The sequence below is a fragment of the Myotis brandtii genome, unplaced genomic scaffold (genome assembly GCF_000412655.1).
Source record: "Myotis brandtii unplaced genomic scaffold, ASM41265v1 scaffold178, whole genome shotgun sequence".
NCBI lineage: Eukaryota > Metazoa > Chordata > Mammalia > Chiroptera > Vespertilionidae > Myotis > Myotis brandtii.
This window is the reverse complement of record NW_005356599.1, coordinates 163,035-182,086: the sequence shown is the minus strand read 5'-3', so window position 1 is coordinate 182,086 and position 19,052 is coordinate 163,035. Positions and strand designations below refer to the sequence as shown.

The 19,052-nt window shown below is 53.4% G+C and overlaps 2 protein-coding genes across 2 annotated transcripts; one reads left to right on the top strand and one right to left on the bottom strand.

The window, feature by feature from the left end:
- Positions 1–6: 6 nt before the first annotated feature.
- Positions 7–3,292, top strand: SIX5 (SIX homeobox 5). Its single transcript, XM_014537389.1, has 2 exons — positions 7–1,691; positions 1,978–3,292. The coding sequence occupies exons 1-2, from the start codon at positions 626–628 to the stop codon at positions 2,595–2,597; spliced, it is 1,686 nt and encodes a 561-aa protein (XP_014392875.1). The 5' UTR covers positions 7–625; the 3' UTR covers positions 2,598–3,292.
- Positions 3,293–3,971: 679 nt separating this feature from the next.
- BHMG1 (basic helix-loop-helix and HMG box domain containing 1) lies at positions 3,972–18,948 on the bottom strand (the record flags this gene model as incomplete). The annotated part of the gene is made up of 13 exons (XM_014537397.1): positions 3,972–4,140; positions 4,767–4,856; positions 5,635–5,852; positions 5,922–6,146; positions 7,214–7,287; positions 7,667–7,822; positions 8,484–8,584; positions 9,394–9,493; positions 10,486–10,539; positions 10,797–11,015; positions 12,036–12,146; positions 13,722–13,833; positions 18,850–18,948. Coding segments are annotated over 13 exons (1,728 nt in total), but the record flags the coding sequence as incomplete, so codon positions are not given.
- Positions 18,949–19,052: the final 104 nt, after the last annotated feature.

The window sequence follows — 19,052 nt, the reverse complement described above, 5'->3', positions numbered from 1 at the left end:
AACTTGCCACCCACCAGCCCCCTCTCCCGAACCCGCTGCCGGAGTCCGCGCCAAGTCCGCAGATGCCTCCCGCTCACACCCTCCGGCGCCCGCCAGGCGTGAGGAATAGTGAGGATGCCACGGGCACACGTCCCGGCCCTCTCCCCAACATCGCTGCTTCTCTCGCGGAGACTGGGCGACCTCTTTCCTCCGCTCCACTCAGGACCCCATCCTAGATCCCCATCCGTGTGGGTGGCTAGACTGGGGAGACAGGGAGAAAAGGGGGCCACGGGGAAAGAGGGAGGGGCCTTTGTTCCCGCACCCGGCGTCGGGGCTTCTTTCTGGCCGCTGCGCTGCCCGGTCCTTCCCCGACCCCGGCGCTTTCTCACACACCCTTCCCCGCCCCCGCCCCCCCCCTCGGGGCCCAAACGGCGTGGTCCGTCGTCTGTCTTTGTTGTGAAACGTGAACCTTCCCCAGCTCCGGTTTCCCTGTAACCCAAGCCCTTCCCCTCCCACCCAGCACGCCAGCCTCTCCCGCCCTCTCTGACGCCCTGGGAGGGCACCGAGAACTGAGCTGGCCGCCACCTCCCGGCTCTCCGCCGCCTCCAGGCTGCTTTCAGCCCGACCCCGAGACCGGGCAGCCTGGATGCCCCGGCCTCCTCACTCCGGCTTGGGACAGCTTCAGCTTTTATGCAGTGTTGTCCACGCAGGGCTTGCAGAGGCTCTGCCCGCGTGGCCCTTAGGTGGTCTCAGAGAGGAGGCTTCATACTTCCCCGCCCGCATCCCCGCATTGTCCCCAAAAGTTTGGGCTGGGGAAAGAGCGGGAGGCTCCTGCAGCTCTGTGCGGGAAGCTGGCTGGCCAGTGGGGACACAGCATTCAGGGCCACAACTCACAATCCTTTCTCTGAACAGCGAGTCTGATGGGAACCCCACTACTGAGGATGAGTCCAGCCGCAGTCCTGAGGACCTGGAGAGGGGGGTGGCTCCAGTGGCCACGGAGGCCCCTGCCCAGGGCTCCATATTCCTGGCGGGGGCCGCCCCTCCTGCGCCATGCCCTGCCTCTTCCTCCATCCTGGTGAACGGGAGTTTCCTGGCTGCCAGCAGCTCACCAGCGGTGCTTCTCAATGGGAGCCCTGTCATCATCAACAGCCTGGCCCTGGGTGAAGCCTCCAGCCTGGGCCCCCTGCTGCTCACAGGGGGTGGGGGCGCCCCACCACCACAGCCTAGTCCCCTGGGGCCCAGCGAGGGCAAGACCTCCTTGGTCCTGGACCCTCAGACCGGGGAGGTTCGACTGGAGGAGGCTCAGCCTGAGGCCCCTGAGACCAAGCCCCAGGTGGCTGCTCTGGGAACACCTGGAGAGGAGGTGCCAGTGCCTCTGCCCCAAGTGGTGCCTGGGCCCCCGCCGGCTGCTGCCTTTCCTCTGCCCCCAGGACCAGTGGCTTCTGTGGCTGCTCCACAAGTGGTGCCCCTTTCCCCACCCCCTGGGTACCCTGCAGGCCTGGGCCCCACCTCCCCACTATTGAATCTGCCCCAGGTGGTGCCCACCTCACAGGTGGTGACTCTGCCACAAGCTGTGGGGCCACTGCAGCTATTGGCAGCTGGGCCAGGCAGCCCCGTGAAGGTGGCAGCTACAGCGGGCCCTACTAATGTGCACCTGATAAACTCCGGGGTGGGCGTGACTGCCCTGCAGCTGCCTCCGGCCACTGCCCCAGGTACCCCCTTCTGCCTCCGTCCAGCCTGGGTGGGGGTAGTTATCTCAGGGAGGGAGAGTGCCGTTGGTGGGCTTGGGTTGGGGGTAGCTCATCCCTGCTATGTCCCAGAACCCCCCTGTGCCGGGTTGTGTGGAGGCTCAAACCACCCAGACTTAGTCCCGCTCTGAGGGGGGTCGGTTTGCCTCTGGCTAATCTCCTTCCTCTTGCCTTCCAGCAGCTTAACTGCCACCTCTGCTCCTGGCCAGCAGCCCCCTCTAACCCTGTGCCCTGACGTCTCTCCCCACAGGAAACTTCCTCCTGGCCAACCCCGTGTCTGGCAGCCCCATCGTGACAGGTGTGGCCGTGCAGCAGGGCAAGATCATCCTCACGGCCACCTTCCCCACCAGCATGCTGGTCTCCCAGGTCCTGCCGCCTGCCCCCAGCCTGGCCCTGCCCCTGAAGCCAGACGCGGCCATCTCCGTGCCCGAAGGAGCCCTTCCTGTGGCTCCCAGCCCTGCTCTCCCAGAGGCCCACGCCCTCGGCGCACTTTCTGCCCAGCAGCTGCCACAGCCACCACCTGCCCCTGCCGCCACCATTGCTGCCAGCCTGCCCTTCTCCCCAGACTCCTCCTGCCTCCTGGCTGGCTTCCCTGCGCCCCCACCTGAGGGCCTCATGCTGTCACCTGCAGCTGTGCCCATTTGGCCATCGGGACTGGAACTGAGCACAGGCACAGAGGGGCTGCTAGAAGCGGAGAAGGGGCTGGGGACCCAGGCCCCCCACACTGTGCTGAGGCTCCCAGACCCTGACCCTGAGGGGCTGCTCCTGGGGGCCACAGCAGGGGGCGAGGTGGAGGAGGGGCTGGAAGCTGAGACCAAGGTCCTGACCCAGCTACAGTCAGTGCCTGTGGAAGAGCCCTTGGAACTGTGACCCCCGCCAGGCCTCATCGCCTCTCCTGACAATGGTGCTTGAGATCCAGGACAGCTGGGAGAAGGGAACCTTTCAGAAACAGTTGTTGATCTGAGGATTCCACATACACTACACCCTACCCCCGGCTGCTTAACCTCCAAGCCCTGGATGTGCGGGGCTCACCCCTGTCCAAGGGCACCGTCCCTCTGGATGGGAAGCCTCCTCTGTTACAGCCCTCTCCTTATTCTGCCCCATATACATGGGGAGATCTGGGGGGTCCTGACTCAGGGGCTCTGCCCCCCTTGACCTGGTACGAGCGGTGAGCTGAAAACCCTGCAAAATGGCTGGACATTCAACCCCCTTGAGCCCTCTCCCTATCACTCCCTAAAACACTATTAATAGCTCCATTGACCTCCAGAGTTCTCAGAACTGCTTGGAATCTGAGGGTGGAGCAGTCCTATGCCCAGGGACTGACAGCCTCCCGGCTGGGCTCTTCCAGCTGCAACACAATGCAGGTGTGGGGAGACCTGGGCGAGGATTCCCCTCTGCTTCCCCTGGACGACAGCCCTCATTATCACGTCCAGCCCCAGACCAAAGATCCCTCACCCGCGGGGCAACCTTGACCCCCGTGTCTAGTTTGTATCCTAAATCTTTATTTTTCTAGGACATGTTATGCCTACATTTCAGTTAAAATAAAGTTAACAGGATAACTAAAACCTCCAGGAGTGTGGGTTACTTTCCAAACAACTTTCCTAAAGAAAAGCTGAACTACACGAAGCCCAATTTGAGATTCTGGCTTTCTGATCCCGGCACCCTGAGGGGCTGGGGTGGAAACCATGTTTGTGGTGCGGCGAGTGTGATTTCTCTCAAAAGGCAGGGGACCCTGGGGCCCCCAGATCCAGGTGGAAGGAGCGCCCCCAGGGCTGCGGGAGCAGGGGACCAAGGCAGCCTGCCTAGTCTCCCTTGCTGGTAACAAGGGTTCCACTTTATTTTGTTGGCAACAATAAATAACCTATAAATAGAACAGGGGAGGGAGGAGTAGGATAAGGTGAGAATGAACAGGGTTGAAACCATTTGATTCTGGGGTGGACAAAGGTAGGTTAGAGGGGAGCCCCATCTCCTTAACTTCTCCCTGCATTTCATTCAGAGCTTCCTTCCCCAGGGAAGAAAGGAGCTGTGAGAAGGGCAGAGTTCAGCTGCCCACATACATGGCAAACACACAAAGCAGAGGGTCAACGAATCCACCCCCTCCCAGCCCGAGGGAACTGGCCAAGGAGACCTGCCTAGCAGGGCTGAGGCCCAGGAGGGGGCAACCTCTTCCTCATTGGCTCCAGGTTTCAATCGAGCTGTGGAGCTGTGAGGTGGTGAGGGAGGAGAGGTGAAGTGGTTACCCTCTCATCTGTGGCCAGCAGGCAGCTGAGAGGCGGGCTGTGAGGAACAGCGGGCCCTGTCCGCCAGCAGCTGGTAGAAGGGCTTGGGGATCCCCCAGTCCTCGTCCTCGCTGCTGGAGCTTTCCTGCTTCACAATCCGATTGTGCTGGCGGCTGAACCTTCGAGCTTTGATGCTGGGGGGAGAGGCAGTGGGATGGGCGGTCCCTCACTGGCCTCTCCGGCCCTGCCTCACCACTGGTGCTCTGGCCCTGCAGTGGCCAGGCCTAAGCTGAAAGGGAGGCCAGGGCTTTACCTGGTCCCACGGGGCGGGCGAACCTCTGGGCCCGGCCTGTACAATAGGACTCCACCAGGGGCTCTTTGCTGAAGCCCCACACTCCTGTTACAATCCCTGCGCACTGAGGGCCAACTGAGAAACAGGCAGGTGGCCGCTCCGAGGTGAAGAGGAGGGGGTTTCCGGAAGGGAGGGGAGAGGGAAGAGGGGAGAGAGGGAGGAGGCCAAGTGAAAGGGAAGACCCAGTTTCCTGCTCTGAGAAATGCCCTGCGGCAGAGAGGGCAAAAGAAATTTAGGGCAGCGGGGGGCCAATTCCAAATTAAGGTACTTGCTCTTCTAAGCTCCAAGGTAGAGCACCTTTCTATCTCTGTCACCCCCAAATATTTCATAAAAGTTTGCAACACCCAAACCTCCCACCCCAGGAAACTCCCAGCCTGTTTCCAGTCTCATGAAGCTCAAGGCTCTGACAGCCGGCGCAGGGCTGAGGAGTGGAGGCCCTCCGCCCCAGCAGGCCGCTGGGCTGCTCACCTGTATGGTCTGCGCTCCTGCTCCGTCATCTCCCGCCAGAGCTGGGCCAGCTGTTTGGTGGCAGTTGTGGACGCAGTCCCGGGGCAGGCTCTGGGACAGGAGGGAGGCGGTAAGGAGAGGCCTGCTTGGGCAAAGACCCAGGTCTGACCTGACCCTTGCCCTCTCAGAGCCTCAGCTTTCCCTTTGAGGACCCAGCTCTTTCCCCGTGTGTTAGAGATCTCGAAAGACCCCCATTACACACCCTGGAGCTGAGGCATCCAAAAGGGGGAGGCTGACTAAATGGTTGTTGGGAAGACGCCACCCGTATCCGCTGCTCCCAATATCAGCCCCTGGATCTTCCCATAAGGGTACCAGCTCTTCTCCCCTGTGGCTTGGGGGGCCTCCCATCCCCCCGCTTCAGAATGGCAACGATGGGTTCCGGGTTGGGCTCCTGATCTACCAAGTCAGACTCAAGAACTTTTTCTTGCAACCTTAGGAATGAGGAGCTCTCCTCCCACAAGGTTGCTAGGATGGGGGCCAGGACATGAGCCTGACCTTCCAGGAGTGACCTTGCCCAGCCGGCCCCACCTGCCTGAGGCTGAAGCCCACCACGAGAGGGACAAGGACTCCAGACAGCATCCTGTGAGCACTTGGGCCCACATCTGAACCTAATCTACCCCTGTCTTTTTTCAGGTTATATAAGCTATTAATGTCCTATTTTTCTTAAGTCTGAGGTGGGTTTCTCTGCTTACAATGGCAGGCCCTGACCAATGCAGTGGGGCCAGGTGAGATGCTGGGGGAACATGTGACTGAGGACGGGGCCAATGGGTCAGCCAGCAGCGGGCAACATGCTCTGGGAGGCGGGCAGCCAAAGAGGACCCCCACCCACCGGATGTACTGCTTCCGGTTCATCCTACAGAACATGATGAAGCCATTGACACACTTTTTCTTCGGCTGAGTGGGGCAGGAGTCTTTCTTGTTCTTGAGCGTCATGGGGCCCCTGTCTGCCTGGCCCCTCCTGCTCTTCTCCCTCCGGGTGGGGGTCCATGTGTAGTCTCCATCCTCATCGCTCGAGAACTTCAGGTCCTCAGGGTTGGTCTGAGCCTCCTGGGTGGGGGCAGAGAGATGAGAGCTGGCAGGAGAGGCAGGACCCACCTCAATGGCTGTCCCCCTCACCTGCTGCCTCCACACCAGCTCTGTGTCCATGTCGGTGTCCATGCCCTCAGAGCTGGGGATGGACGATGCCTGGCTGTCCTCACTCAGCGAGAGGTGGCCCAGTGACACTGAAGACAGGCACGGGCTGTGGGAGTCAGAAAGGTCTTCGGGGGCCTCAGGGGGTGTGTCCTGGGAGGGGATGTGAGCAGACACTGGTGTCCCTTCATGCCCCAACTCACTGCTCTCCTAGGAAATGAGCATGAGAAACGTCTCAGATTCAAGACAACCTCATCCAAACACCCATTGGACATTCAAACAAATGTTCCCAAGTTCCCATAGGGGTCAGAGAGGGACTCTATGGGGCTGAGTTCTTCTGCCTCCTGTTTTGGGGGCAATATCTCTCAATCCCATCAGTTTACCACTTCACATGGTAGCCATGATGTCCTGGGCAAGTCTTAACTTCTCTCAGCATCAATTCCACCTACAGAATAGCGCTCACTACACATCTTGAAGGCCGAGAAGCACCTAGCACAGAGTCAGGCACTTACTAAAGGCTCCACTAAGGGCATCTATTTTCCTACTGCTGCCCATTCAACTACTCATTGAGGCAGTGCCCTGCCCACACACATTGGAGGAAGAATGGTTTAGGGACCAGGGCTAGGGCTGCCCCTTTGCCAGATGGATAGAGGGGATGGATGAGTGAATCGAGCAGGTGAGTGACTCCTGGAGCAGACAGTGGCCACAGAGGTCAGTGTGGGGGCTTTGGAGGGAGCTCTTTCCAATTGAGGATTCCTGAGGTTGCTCATCTATTTTCTGTCAAATGGGGTCCCAGAGATGCTGGTCTCATAGAGCAGTTGTAATATTATGTGGGGTCTTTTATGGGCACCTAGCAGTTTATATATATATATATATAAATAATTGATTTTAGGGAGAGCGATAGATAGAAACATCAATTGTGAGAGAGAATCATTGATTGGCTGCCTCCTGCATGCCCCCTACTGGGGACCAGCTGGCAACTTGAGCATGTGCCCTGACCAGGAATTGAAACGCAACCTCCTGGTTCGTGGGCTGAGGGTCAACCATTGAGCCACACCAGCCAGGCCCTGACAACCTTTTAGCTTTCATCCCTTTTGTCTAGTTCATTCCAAGTGCCCAGCACAGAGTGGGTGTCTGTGGCCAAAGTGAGCATTCAAAGGATGAGCAGATGAGTCTCTGGAAACGTTGAGGGGATGGATGAGTGAATCGAGCCGGTGAGTGACTCGTGGAAAGCAGGACGACCGTTCCTGTGGATGGAAGGGTGGAGCGATGCCTACCTTCTTCGGCGGTACTTCCAGCACGCAGGCAGAAGGTGAAGACACGGGATCTAAGAAAACTTCTTCAAAGAGAGCTGTCCGGGAGGGAAGGCAGAGGTTGGCTAGGATGAAAATGGCTCCCTCACGGCACCAGGGCTCTGTGCCACTCTCCAGGTTTCTGGATCTCCTCCGCCATATTCAAATCTAGCTCCCAGGCCAGCTCCCCTGGGCCACCTCTACCCTAGGCAGAGCGAGTTGGTCCCTACTGCAGGCTTCTGGAGCCTTCCACTCTCCACGCTGGCCTGGGGCTCCCCCACACACCCACTAGGCTATGGGCTCTTCGAGGCAGGGCCCGGACAGCATTCATCCCTGGGCATCCAGCACTGCCCAGCACAAGGCTGCACACTTACTTGGTGGGCATCACCGTGTGTTTTCTGAACAGACCTAGGACCAGGTCCAGCCCTGCATGCTCACCTTGGGTCAGGTACTCGCTGCCATCCTCCAAGACCTGTTCTGGCAGCAGTTTTCCTGGGGAGCTGAAGAGGGAAGGACTGAGACCTAGGATCTCGCTCGGTTGGCCCATCACACTCCAGTTGTCAATGTGGGGAGGCTCCAAGGCCAGTGGGCTTCCTGAAAAGGAAACATCAAGCTTGGGGTGTGGTCACAGATTGCCCTCTGCCCCCGCTGGCTTTGAGGAGATGGTGCCAGACACTGGGGAAAGATGACTGTCAACTGCTCCTTTTCAGTGCTTGGTAGAGGAAATTAAGAGGCACAATGTCTGTCATTATGCCAGGGATGGCAAAAAAACAACAACCAACTATAATAATAAAAGCATAATATGCTAATTAGACCAGATGTCCTTCCGGACGTCCTTCTGGATGACCTTCCTGATGAAGCCGGGGCTGTGAGGGAAGCCTGGGTCCTGGGTGCCAGAGGGAAGCCGGTGCCGGCAGCCAGGGAAAGGAAGGCCTACTCTTGCACGAATTTTGTGCATTGGGCCTCTCTAGTCAGTATCATTCTATCAGGTGTCAGATCTGATAGAATGATTGTAGCTACCTGGAGCTGTATGTTAAGAAAGATTCTGAGGTACTGTCTGGGATCACCAGAAACAGTGATGCTTGATTAACAATATCTGCCATGGCAACCAATGGCTAGTGACTTGCCATCCCTGTGCTTAGCAGACATCTATTCACCTTTCCCACTTTCCCCCCTTCTACTGAAATCCTCAGAAGGAAGGTACCAAGAAGGCCCCACACCAGCCTACAAGGAAGAGAGACAGAGTTTCAGTCACCATGAGGGCTGCCCTCTGGGGTCCAGGCAGGAAGCCAAGGGTCAGTGTCTGGGGCCTCCTTGTCCATCTCCTCACTGGAATCGTAGAGCACCAGCTGGTACCTGCAAGAGGTGGAATTCAAGAGGCAGAGCAGGAGCCCTAGGCTGGGAATTGCTGTGCCCCTGAGGGAGCTGTCTCCCCGTTGGGTGACTCAGTGTTGCCCACTGTGAGGTAAGACAGGGATCACTCCATGCTGGCTGCTGGGGGAGAGCTGGGGGCAGAAAGCTTAGTCAGCTTGAGGTGCTGCCCTCATAGAGCTTCACGGTTTGTGAGGAGAGACAGCTGTAATCAGGCACTGACCACACAGTTATGGGGGTGCGGGGAGGTCAGACAGGTGGGCAGGGCAGGAGGAGGATAGCACTGAGCGTGGCCTGAAGGAGGTAGAGTTTTCCAAGTAGATGAGCGGACCAGGCTTGCTGGGAAGAGGGATCAGAGTATGAAGAGCCCAGAGCGGGCAAGGGCATGGTTCCCATGGGGAGTGGCGAGTATTTGCAAGTGTTAAGGGTAAGTTTCATGGGTGAGGGGCAGGAGAGGGTGCTGGCAAGGTGAGCTGAAGCCAGAGAAGTTCTCAAATGCCAATGAAGATATTTGGGCCCTGAGGGAGGGCTTTAAGCCATGAACTGACATGGTCAAAGTTTGTGTGACTAGTAAGGGTGGCTTAGAAGGGTGAGACGGGAGACAGGGATACCGGTGAGAGGCTGGGGCCCATCTCTCCTTCGAGCTTAGGATGCCTGCGGAAAGCTGGGCCCACAGCAGTGCTCATGCCACAGACACCATCAGATGTAAATCAAGCTCATTTCTCACTGCCCCTCAGCCATTCCAGACCAAACACCTCAGTCTCCCCCACTCAGAGCCCTCGGCATTTCCTTACCTGGGATAGGGCGGTGTTCTGTAGAGAAAATAGGTCCTCTCGGCCCCGTACTGGGCCCCGAAGTCAGGGTAAAGCCCATCATCCTGGACATTGTTTTTGCCTAAAGAGGCAATTTAGGGTGATCACTCCTCTGCCTGGGACGAACTCCAGACTCACAGATGCAGGGGTGAAGAGGTGCCAGGGTCTGCCACAGCCTCCCCCGCCCCCATCCTAGGCAAAACCTCAAGCTTTGGGACCTCTGCATGAGGCTCAGGGGCCACCCAAATCAGCACTAGGAATTCCACTCCTTTATCAGAAGCTGTAAGGAAGATAAAATCCGTAAGGGGAATAATGATGATGAAGATGATAATAGCAAACAAGTACAGAGTGCTTAGCACGGCCAGCACAGTTGTAAGCATGCTACATACTAGTCACTGACCCTTTGTGAAAGAGAACCATTATTACCCCCATTTTACAGTTAAGTAAACTGAGGCATCGAGCTGTGAAGTAACTTGCCCAAAGCCACATAACTAGCTGAATTGGGAAGCCCTCCCTCCCCAGGTGGGTCAGGCGCCTCCTCTGGGTCCCTCACGCTCCCTGGACAACCCCAGGAAGTTGGGACCATTCTGGAACATCAGTGATAGTGTGTGACTCCTTCACTGGACTGTCCCCAGCACCCAGCACCCAGCACCCAGCACATGGCCTGGCCGAAGCAATGCTTAGAGAGTCAGGGCTGAATGAACAGGTGGATAGAGGATAGAATGGCTCAGGCCATGTCTTCCCTCGCCCACTTTCTCGCCTGGCTCTCTGCTGAGTGAGCCATCACACCTTTTGAAGCTGGTACAGGGACAGGGAGTCCCTACAGTTCTGCCACTCGCAGCCCTCACACAAGGGTGGCACTGACTCTGTCCCACCCTTACACCTACAGCAGAGCCTGAAGGGAAAAGAAAACTGGGAACGAGACTATAGCTGTGTGAGGTGAGAAACAGTGTCTCTCTTGTCCACCATTGAAGTCCCAGCTAACCAGGACTGTGCGTGGATGTTGCGGATGCCTAATAAGGGGTGTATAAATGACTGGCTAAATTAATGGTGAGGGAAGATCAGCAGTAACGCTGTTCTTAGCCACATCCAGCAATGTCAGCCAGGATCTTCCTCCATTTCTGTCACCTTAAGGCAAAGACAATGCAGCATCGCCCTAACCTGTTTGGCTCAGTGGATAGAGCGTCGGCCTGCGGACTGAATGGTCCCAGGTTTGATTCCGGTCAAGGGCATATACCTTGGTTGCGGGCACATCTCCAGTAGGGGGTGTGCAGGAGGCAGTTGATCGATGTTTCTCTCTCATTGATGTTTCTAACTCTCTATCCCTCTCCCTTCCTCTCTGTAAAAAATCAATAAAATATATATATTTTAAAAAAAGACAATGCAGCATCTTGGAGGAGTGCTGGTCCCCTCCATGTTTCCTCCCTTCTGGTCTGGGGATGGGGTCACCTGCTTCTTGGGCTTGACAGGGCCAGATAGCAACAAGGGTTCTGGGCCCGGGTCTGGCGTCTGGGACAGCAGAGCGATGGCATCAGATGGGGCTGGGGCCTTGTCACTAGAAGATGGCTCAGGTGGGAGGTCTTCTTTGCTCTGGGCCCAGACACCTGTTTCAAAGCTTTGCCTGGCCTAGTCACTCATCAGCGCCTCCTGGATAAGCCTGGATCCTTAGCTACAGGTCACAGTCTGACACGCCCTTCCCCTACTTGTAGGCTAGAACAGTGATGGTGAACCTATGACACACGTGTCAGAGGTGACACTCGAACTCACTTTTTTGGTTGATTTTTCTTTGTTAATTGGCATTTAAATATATAAAAAATAAATATCAAAAATGTAAATCTTTGTTTTACTATGGTTGCAAATATCAAAAAATGTCTATGTGACACGGCACCAGAGTTAAGTTAGGGTTTTTCAAAATGCTGACACGCCGAGCTCAAAAGGTTCGCCATCACTGGGCTAGAACCACCTTGCCAGCTCTGAAAAAATACTGAAGCCCAGCGTGCACCTCAGACCACTGAGACCCGGCCTTCTGGGTGTGAGACACAGGCACAGGCACTTTTTAAGGCGCCTGGATGATTCAGATATGCAGCCAGGGCTGGACATCATTGACTAGGTCCAACTCCCATTTTAAAGACATGGAAACGGAGGCCCTCGAAAGAGAGAGGACGTGTAGTGAGTTATAGCAAGGCTGAGGCTGGACCCAGGACACTGGTCTTTCACTCGTAGGTCTTTCCTCCCTGGTGTCCATGCTCCCTGATGCTGGCCAGGGATGGGTTACTGGCCATAAAGACAATAAATGCTGACAGTAGCTTCCCTTCACTGGGAACCGACCATATGCCTCTCCACTTAAGCATTGCTTGAGTGGCACGTTTTCAGGCTCCTCGTCCTCAAGACCTCCCTGTGGCAGGGACTGCAATTTCCAGATGAGGAGGATGAGGCTCAGAGGACAGTGCACCCTCGTAAGTAAGACAAAGAGCCAGAAAATGAACCCAGGCGTGTCCGACTCTGAAGCCTCGTTAGGGGCTCAGGATTGCTGACTGGGCTTCCCAGGGGTGTGATGACCCTGGAGAAGGAGCCCCCTTCCATCTGACCCCAACTTTCTATCTGCCTCCACTGACAGCTTGTACCTGACGCTCGGGTCAGCTTCTTCTTCCTAGGTTTCCGACAGGCTTCCCAAAGGTAGGACTGACAAGAGTGTGGGCAGCTGTGTGAGCCCACAGCGGAGTTCCGGCCCAGCCCTGCACAGGACAAAGAAGGAGAGAGGTCATGCCCTCCCAAATCCTCCCTCCCAGACAATGCCTCCCAATGCGGGCAGGGTGCGGGGTGGTCCACCGCAGTCCATGGAGGAGCTCAGACTTGTCTGAGGTTGCACAGTCGGGCACCAAAGGTGCAGGGCGAACACTGGGGCTTCCCCAGGCCATTCTGGGCCTTGGCTGACAGGGAGGACAGATTCAGTGCTTCCCAAATTCGCCCCCATATTTCCCACCCCAAACCAATTCCTCCTCCTGCCTTCCTCAAGACAGTGAGGGTTCCACCATCCATCCTGGGTCACCAGCTTCTCTCCCTGAGGCCTCTCAATTCTTCCTCATTAACATCTCCCAAATGTACCCTCTTCTGCCTACACTCAGCGACCCGTGCCAGATGGGGCCGCATTGTCTCCTGACTGGCCCACCCCTGAAAGTTTGTTCACTGATCTCCTTGACTCCAGTTTCTCACTTAATAACCAATCCTCCACACCAGATGTTAGGGACCTCTTTCTAAAAAACCCTGCAGCCCAGCTGAGCGTGGCTCAGCGGTTGAGCATCAACCCAGGAACCAAGAGGTCACTGGTTCAATTCCCGGTCAGGGTACATGCCCAGGTTTCAGGCTCAATCCCCAGTATGGGGCATGCAGGAGGCAGCCAATCAATGATTCTCTCTCATCATTGATGTTTCTATCTCTCTTTTCCTTTCCCTTCCTCTCTGAAATCAATAAAAATATATTTAAAATATGTCAAAGATCTTCACAGAGATCATTTTAAAGTAATAATTTAAAAAACCCTGCAAAAACCTGATCATGGCTTGCCCTGGCTGAAAGTCTTTCAGTAAGTCTCATCTTCATCTCCCTCCTCAGGGCTCGAAGCCCTTCAGGATCTCGTCTCTTCCTCATTTCCTACCCTTCTTGCCTGTGTATGTTTTACACCAGTAATGATAGCACCCAGCACATACAGCACTGGATGAATGGTGTGTTCTAGGCATTGTGCTACAATACTCTCTACTTGTATCAACTCATTTAATCTTCACGACAAACACAGGAGGGAAGTACTAGTCTTAGTCCCGTTCTGCAGATGAGGAAACAGAAGCACAGAGAGGTTATGGTAACAAGACGTGTATCTGAGTCAGGATCGACTAGTCTTAGTCCCGTTCTGCAGATGAGGAAACAGAAACAAGGGATTCTGCAACTAAACTTATGGTAACAAGACGTGTATCTGAGTCAGGATCTGGCTCAAGAGCCTGCACTTGTCCTTTCGATGCTACGTGGCCCCTCCAACCACACCCATCTGCTTGCCTGTCCCCAGACATTCCACACATGTCTTCTCATGCCTGCACGCTCCGGCTCAGATTGTTTCTTCCACTTGGCAGGGTTCCCCCTTCAACTGTCCTCCAAGGCCCAGCTCCAAGGCCCCTCCCCCCACAGTCTTCCCAGACACCCTCTCCTGACTTTGCCCCTATGTGAGGCTGTGTGATCCTGGAGGGCCTGGAATGGGTGAAGTCACTCAGGGTCCCTGACAGCAGGACAATACTTATGGAGCAGGCCCTGGGAAACGGACTTACCCCCAGCTCCACCTTCCCCATTGGCGGTGTGGAATTGGAGCAAGGCCTTGGCCACATCGATGTTTCTCTGGAGGTACAGAATGTAGTGCAGGATGTGCTGCAGAATCTCCTTCTGCCCATAAAAGAAAGACAGGGTTACGCACAGAGTGGGGGCCCGAGACAACGAGAGGCTTCCAGAGACCAGAGGCAGAAAGGCTCCAGGACCCCATTCCCCGCCCCAACAATTCCTCCATTAACAGATATGTTTCTATTTTGCTCTTTAGTTCTCATTGTGGCCCAGCAAGGTAGCGTTACAAGTAGGGAAACTGAGGCTCAGAGTGTAATGGCATTTGCTAAGGTTACAGAGAGGACATGGCCAAGCTGGGATCTAAACCCAGGTCCAGTTTTTCGGCACACTGTTTAGTTTCCCACCCCTGGCCCTTTGCACATGCTGTATTGTCTTTCTGCAAAGCCTTCCTCTTCTTGCCACATACTCCCTCTCCTGGCATCTCCTTTGAGCTTCCAGAAGCTTCCCCTCCTTCCTGACCCCTCTCGCCCAGGCTGGGTCAGATGTCCCTCCTAGGCACTCTTGTAACACCCTGGCCTGATTCCACCAAAGCACTTGCCACACTGTCTTATAATTATCTGTTCACACATCATTCCTTTCCACTGACCTTGGATTAGCTGAGGGTAGAGACTGTAACTAGTTGATTTCTATATCTCAAGCACACAGAATCCAGAGGTGGCTTAGCCAATGACTGCTAAAGTAGTGAATCTCCCCCAAAGCACCAAGCGCAAAGACTCCTCCCACCAGGCATCACCCGTCCAGCCACCAAACACTGATTGGTATTGGTACTGGAGCTACTACGCTAAAAGAGACTACTCCTGCTCTAGCCGGTTTGGCTCAGTGGATAGAGCGTCAGCCTTCGGACCAAAGGGTACTGGATTCAATTCTGGTCAAGGGCACTTACTTGGTTGCAGGCTCTTCCCCTGTTCTGGTCAAGGGCACTTACCTTGGTTGCAGGCTCTTCCCCTAGTCGAGACACATGCAGGAGGCAACCAATTGATGTATTTCTCTCACATCGATGTTCCTCTCTTTTTATTTATTTATTTATTATTTTATTTTATTATTTTTTAATAATATATTTTATTGATTTTTTTACAGAATGGAAGGGAGAGGGGTAGAGAGTTAGAAACATTGATGAGAGAAACATCGATCAGCTGCCTCCTGCACACCCCCTACTGGGGATGTGCCCACAACCAAGGTACATGCCCTTGACCGGAATCAAACCTGGGACCTTTAGTCCTCAGGCCGACACTCTATCCACTGAGCCAAACCAGTTAGGGCTCCTCTCTATCTTCCCCTCTCTCTCCCACTCTCCCTAAAAATCAGTGGAAAAATATCCTCGTGTGAGGATTAACAAAACAAACAAAAAAGACTACTCCCCACTAAGGGCCAAGTATGGAAGGATGACCTAGACATACTTTTGTTTGCCTTCATGGAACTTACCATATAGTGAGGCAGCAGACTTAATAAACTCATAAATCATACAAAATTATCATTAAGCATTATGAATAAAAGAGTACAAGGGATTCTGCAACTAAACTTAGATGTCCAGAAAGTCCCCTTGGATCCAGCAGCATTTAAATTGAGACCTGAATAATGAAAGGAGTTAGCCTGGCCAAGACATGAGGGAAGAACATCAATAGGTATTTTTTGAATCGTACTAGATCCCTAGAATAACAATAAAACCATTAGTAGTAATCTTCCAAACCCAAGCATGGTCTCTAGAGGGGACTTATGTGAAACCATTCCATAAAATGCGATACAGACAGTCACTGAAATTATTTAACCTGATCCACGAAAGGAAGCTGTGATCTAACTAAGGAATACATGTGACACCAGCAAGGGACTATCAGTTTGGAAGGGCCTGGTTCCAATCTGCCACTTATTGGCTGTGTGATGAGAGCAGGTTGTTTTACTTCTTTGAGCCTCGGTTTCCTCATCTGTGCAACGGGGATGAGATGCTCATTCAGGCTCAGAGGATTATCATTAGGAGTAAATAAATTAGTGTGTGTGAAATCGCCCAGTACAGAGCCTGATACGATAGTTGCCTAATAAATGCTTAGTTGATGACAATGAGAGTACCTTCAGTAAGTTCTCAGGGGACTAAATGAGAACCTTTTCTAACTTTTTCTAACTAGACCAGGGTTTTTTCCAGAGCAGATACTATATTTTTAGCTTAGTATCTCCAACACCAGGCTTGGCACATGGTGGGCACTCGTAAGCTGAAGTCTTTGCAAACTGTAAAGTAGTATAAAATGTTACTCATTATTACTAGTATAAAGGTTTCGTGCAGGAGGATATTGGGCCTCATCTCTGATTTCAGGAGAGAGGCTCAGCAATTGAAACTTCTTAGCTTGGGAACTTCACCAAAGATCTTCTGAGGGTGAGATGGACAGGTCCTGCAACTTCCTCAACAGAGGAAATTCATTCATTCATTCATTCAACAAACATCTATTGAGCACCGAATGACAGACTGGTTGAGGATGTGGGCCTTTGGAAAGAGACACATCTGCCTCTCTCTCACCGTAAGCTGGCTGTGTTCCTCTGCACAATATGACCACTCTGTGCTTCAGTTTCCTCAAACCAAAAAATGAGCATAAACATATGCATCCCAAATGCCTTGTGGGGAGGATTAAATAAAAAAATGTATATAAAATATTTGGCATTCAGGGCCTGACACCTAGAACTCTCAGTCTGTTGGGAGCAATTGTTCAATTGTTATTATCTGCTCTATGGGCCCTGTGGGGCACTGGGGATAGAGACTTATCTATTATGGTCCTTGCCATCTCAGCACTCTTCATGTAAAGGGGGTCAGAAATACGAAAACAATCAGTAATGTGCTGAAGGCTTTGGTGGCCAGAGGAAGCAGCTACAGCATCATACAGGGCAGGGGCCGCTTAATCAGCCAGAATGGTGTTAGGATGTCACAGATCTAAGCTGCAGCCCGTCTCCAACACAGGAGAGACCACACATTATAGCCCCCATTAGTTCACTGAGCAGCGGACTGAACAGGTCCCATAGCCCTGATGAACTGGGATGCACTTTAAGCAGACTGGTCCAGTGGGAAGCTGGGAACTGACAGGAACTCAGGTTGTATGTGGAGCAGGGTCCCAGGACTGAACTTCAGGAAGGATGAAGGTGGGGGCCTGGGGAGAATTCCATGAGGAGATGAGGCCATCTGGTCAGTGATATAATTATGCCTGTCCTCTAACTAGAAGGTCATTCCTCCAGAGCAGGGACTGTGTCCCAGACATCTCTGCCCTTCTTGCCAAGAGCTTAGGACAGCATCTGTGTACCAAATACTCCAATGATTGACGACAGAGGATAAAACCCCTCCAGTATTTTTGAGCACTGTGGTGGTCTGTGTAATGCCTCTCCCCAAAACATCCATGTCCTCGTCCCCAGAACCTGTGATTATGTTGCCTTAAGGGGACCTTGCAGATGTGCTGGGTGTGACTGAATAAGGACCTTCAGATGGGGAGGTTATTCTGGATCATCTCAGTGGGCCCACTGTAATCACAGGGGTTTCTGATAAGCTGGAGGCAGGAGGGTCAAAGGCAGAGAAGGTGAATGACAACGGAAGCAAAGAGAGAGAAGACGAGATTTGAAAATGCTACTCTTCTGGCTTTGAAGGGGCCGTGAGCCAGGGAACATAGGTGACCTCTAGAAGTTGGCAAAGGAAAGAAAACACATTCTCCCTGGAGCCTCCAACAAGAACCAAGTCTGCTGACACCCTGACTTCAGACCAGTGAGACTAATTTTGGATTTCTGACCTCCAGAACTGAAGGAGAATAAATTTGTGTTGGTTTAAACACTGAATTTGTGGTAATTTGTTACAGTAGCAACAAGACACTAATATAAGGCCCTAGCCATCTTGGCTCAGTGGCTAGAGCGTCGGCCTGTGGACCAAAGGGTCCTGGGTTTGATTCTGGTCAAGGGCACGTACCTGGGTTGCAGGCTCCTCCCTGGCCTGGGCCCTGGTCAGGACACATGCAGGGGGCAACCAATCTATGTGTTTCTCTCACATAGATATTTCTCTCTGTCTTTCCCTCTCTATTCCACTCTCTCTAAAAGATCAATGGAAAAATATCCTCGGGTGAGGATTAACAACAAAAACAATAATAAAATAATATAATATCAGCACCCATGATGGAGAGATATTTAGGGGGAGAATCAACATGATTGGGGACTGATGGAATGTGTCAGGCAGGGTTGGGGTCTGACAAATTTTTCCAAAACACCTGCTCCTCTGACCCTCCCTGGAGGCAAGTAGCACCTCTAGCTGGGACCAGTTACTCCTGTGTTCAAAGCTTTATCTTCCTGCCAGATTCTGAGTTCCCAGAGGATGAGGACTGGGTCTCAAATTTCTTTCCCTCCCCTTGTCACAATCATAAAAGCTCTGACATCCAATAATCTTTCCATAAAATGGCTGATGAGTGAATAAATGACTGAATGAGAGGAACTATAGCAAGACAACATCACACCAAGCCTTCAGGATCTCCGAGTCTCCCAGTAGGTTGTTCCCACTGGGAGTGAGGTGTTAGCTCAGCACCATCTACATGTATTGAATAGCCGATGGGGACACGCAGAGAAGCTTCGTCTGTTTCTACCGGGTGGGGATGATACCCAGGGGTCACACAACAGGGAGGGAACCGACATTTATTCAGGGCCTGTCATGGCTATTGTGTCATTTTGGCTTCACCATATCTCTGGGTAGGAGGCGTTATCTTTATTAATTTTACAGCTGAGAAACACAAAGCTTGAGAGGCTGATAACCTGAGTGGCCTGCCCAGGGTTCTGTGGTTATGGAGCTGGAGGGCGCAAACCCTGGCTGGTTGACTCCCAAAGCAATGACCTCTACCTGGCTCCTTGCCTGTTTTCCCCTCCCAGCTCCTCCTGCCTCTGTTGCGAGAAAGAATCCTGCAGTCATGTGCTCCAAGACTCCCAGGAATTCCCATTCCCATCTCAGCGCTGTCACTGAGAGGGTCTGTCTAGGTTTCTCAGGACAAGGGAAGTTAACCAGCTTACTGACATTTTAAAATCTACCTCCCAAATCCACCTCCTCTCCTTCAGTCCACTTACCTTGGTAAGCTTCTTGCTACTGGTCTTTGGGGCCAGGGGTAGCAGCAATGCCAACTCATGAAGTTTGCCGGTGTGGTTTTTTCTTTGCTTCCTGTGTTGGGACAAAAACAGGTTTGTTTGTTTTTATTTTGTGTTTTTTAAAAAAATATATATTTTATTGATTTTTTTACAGAGAGGAAGGGAGAGGGATAGAGAGTTAGAAA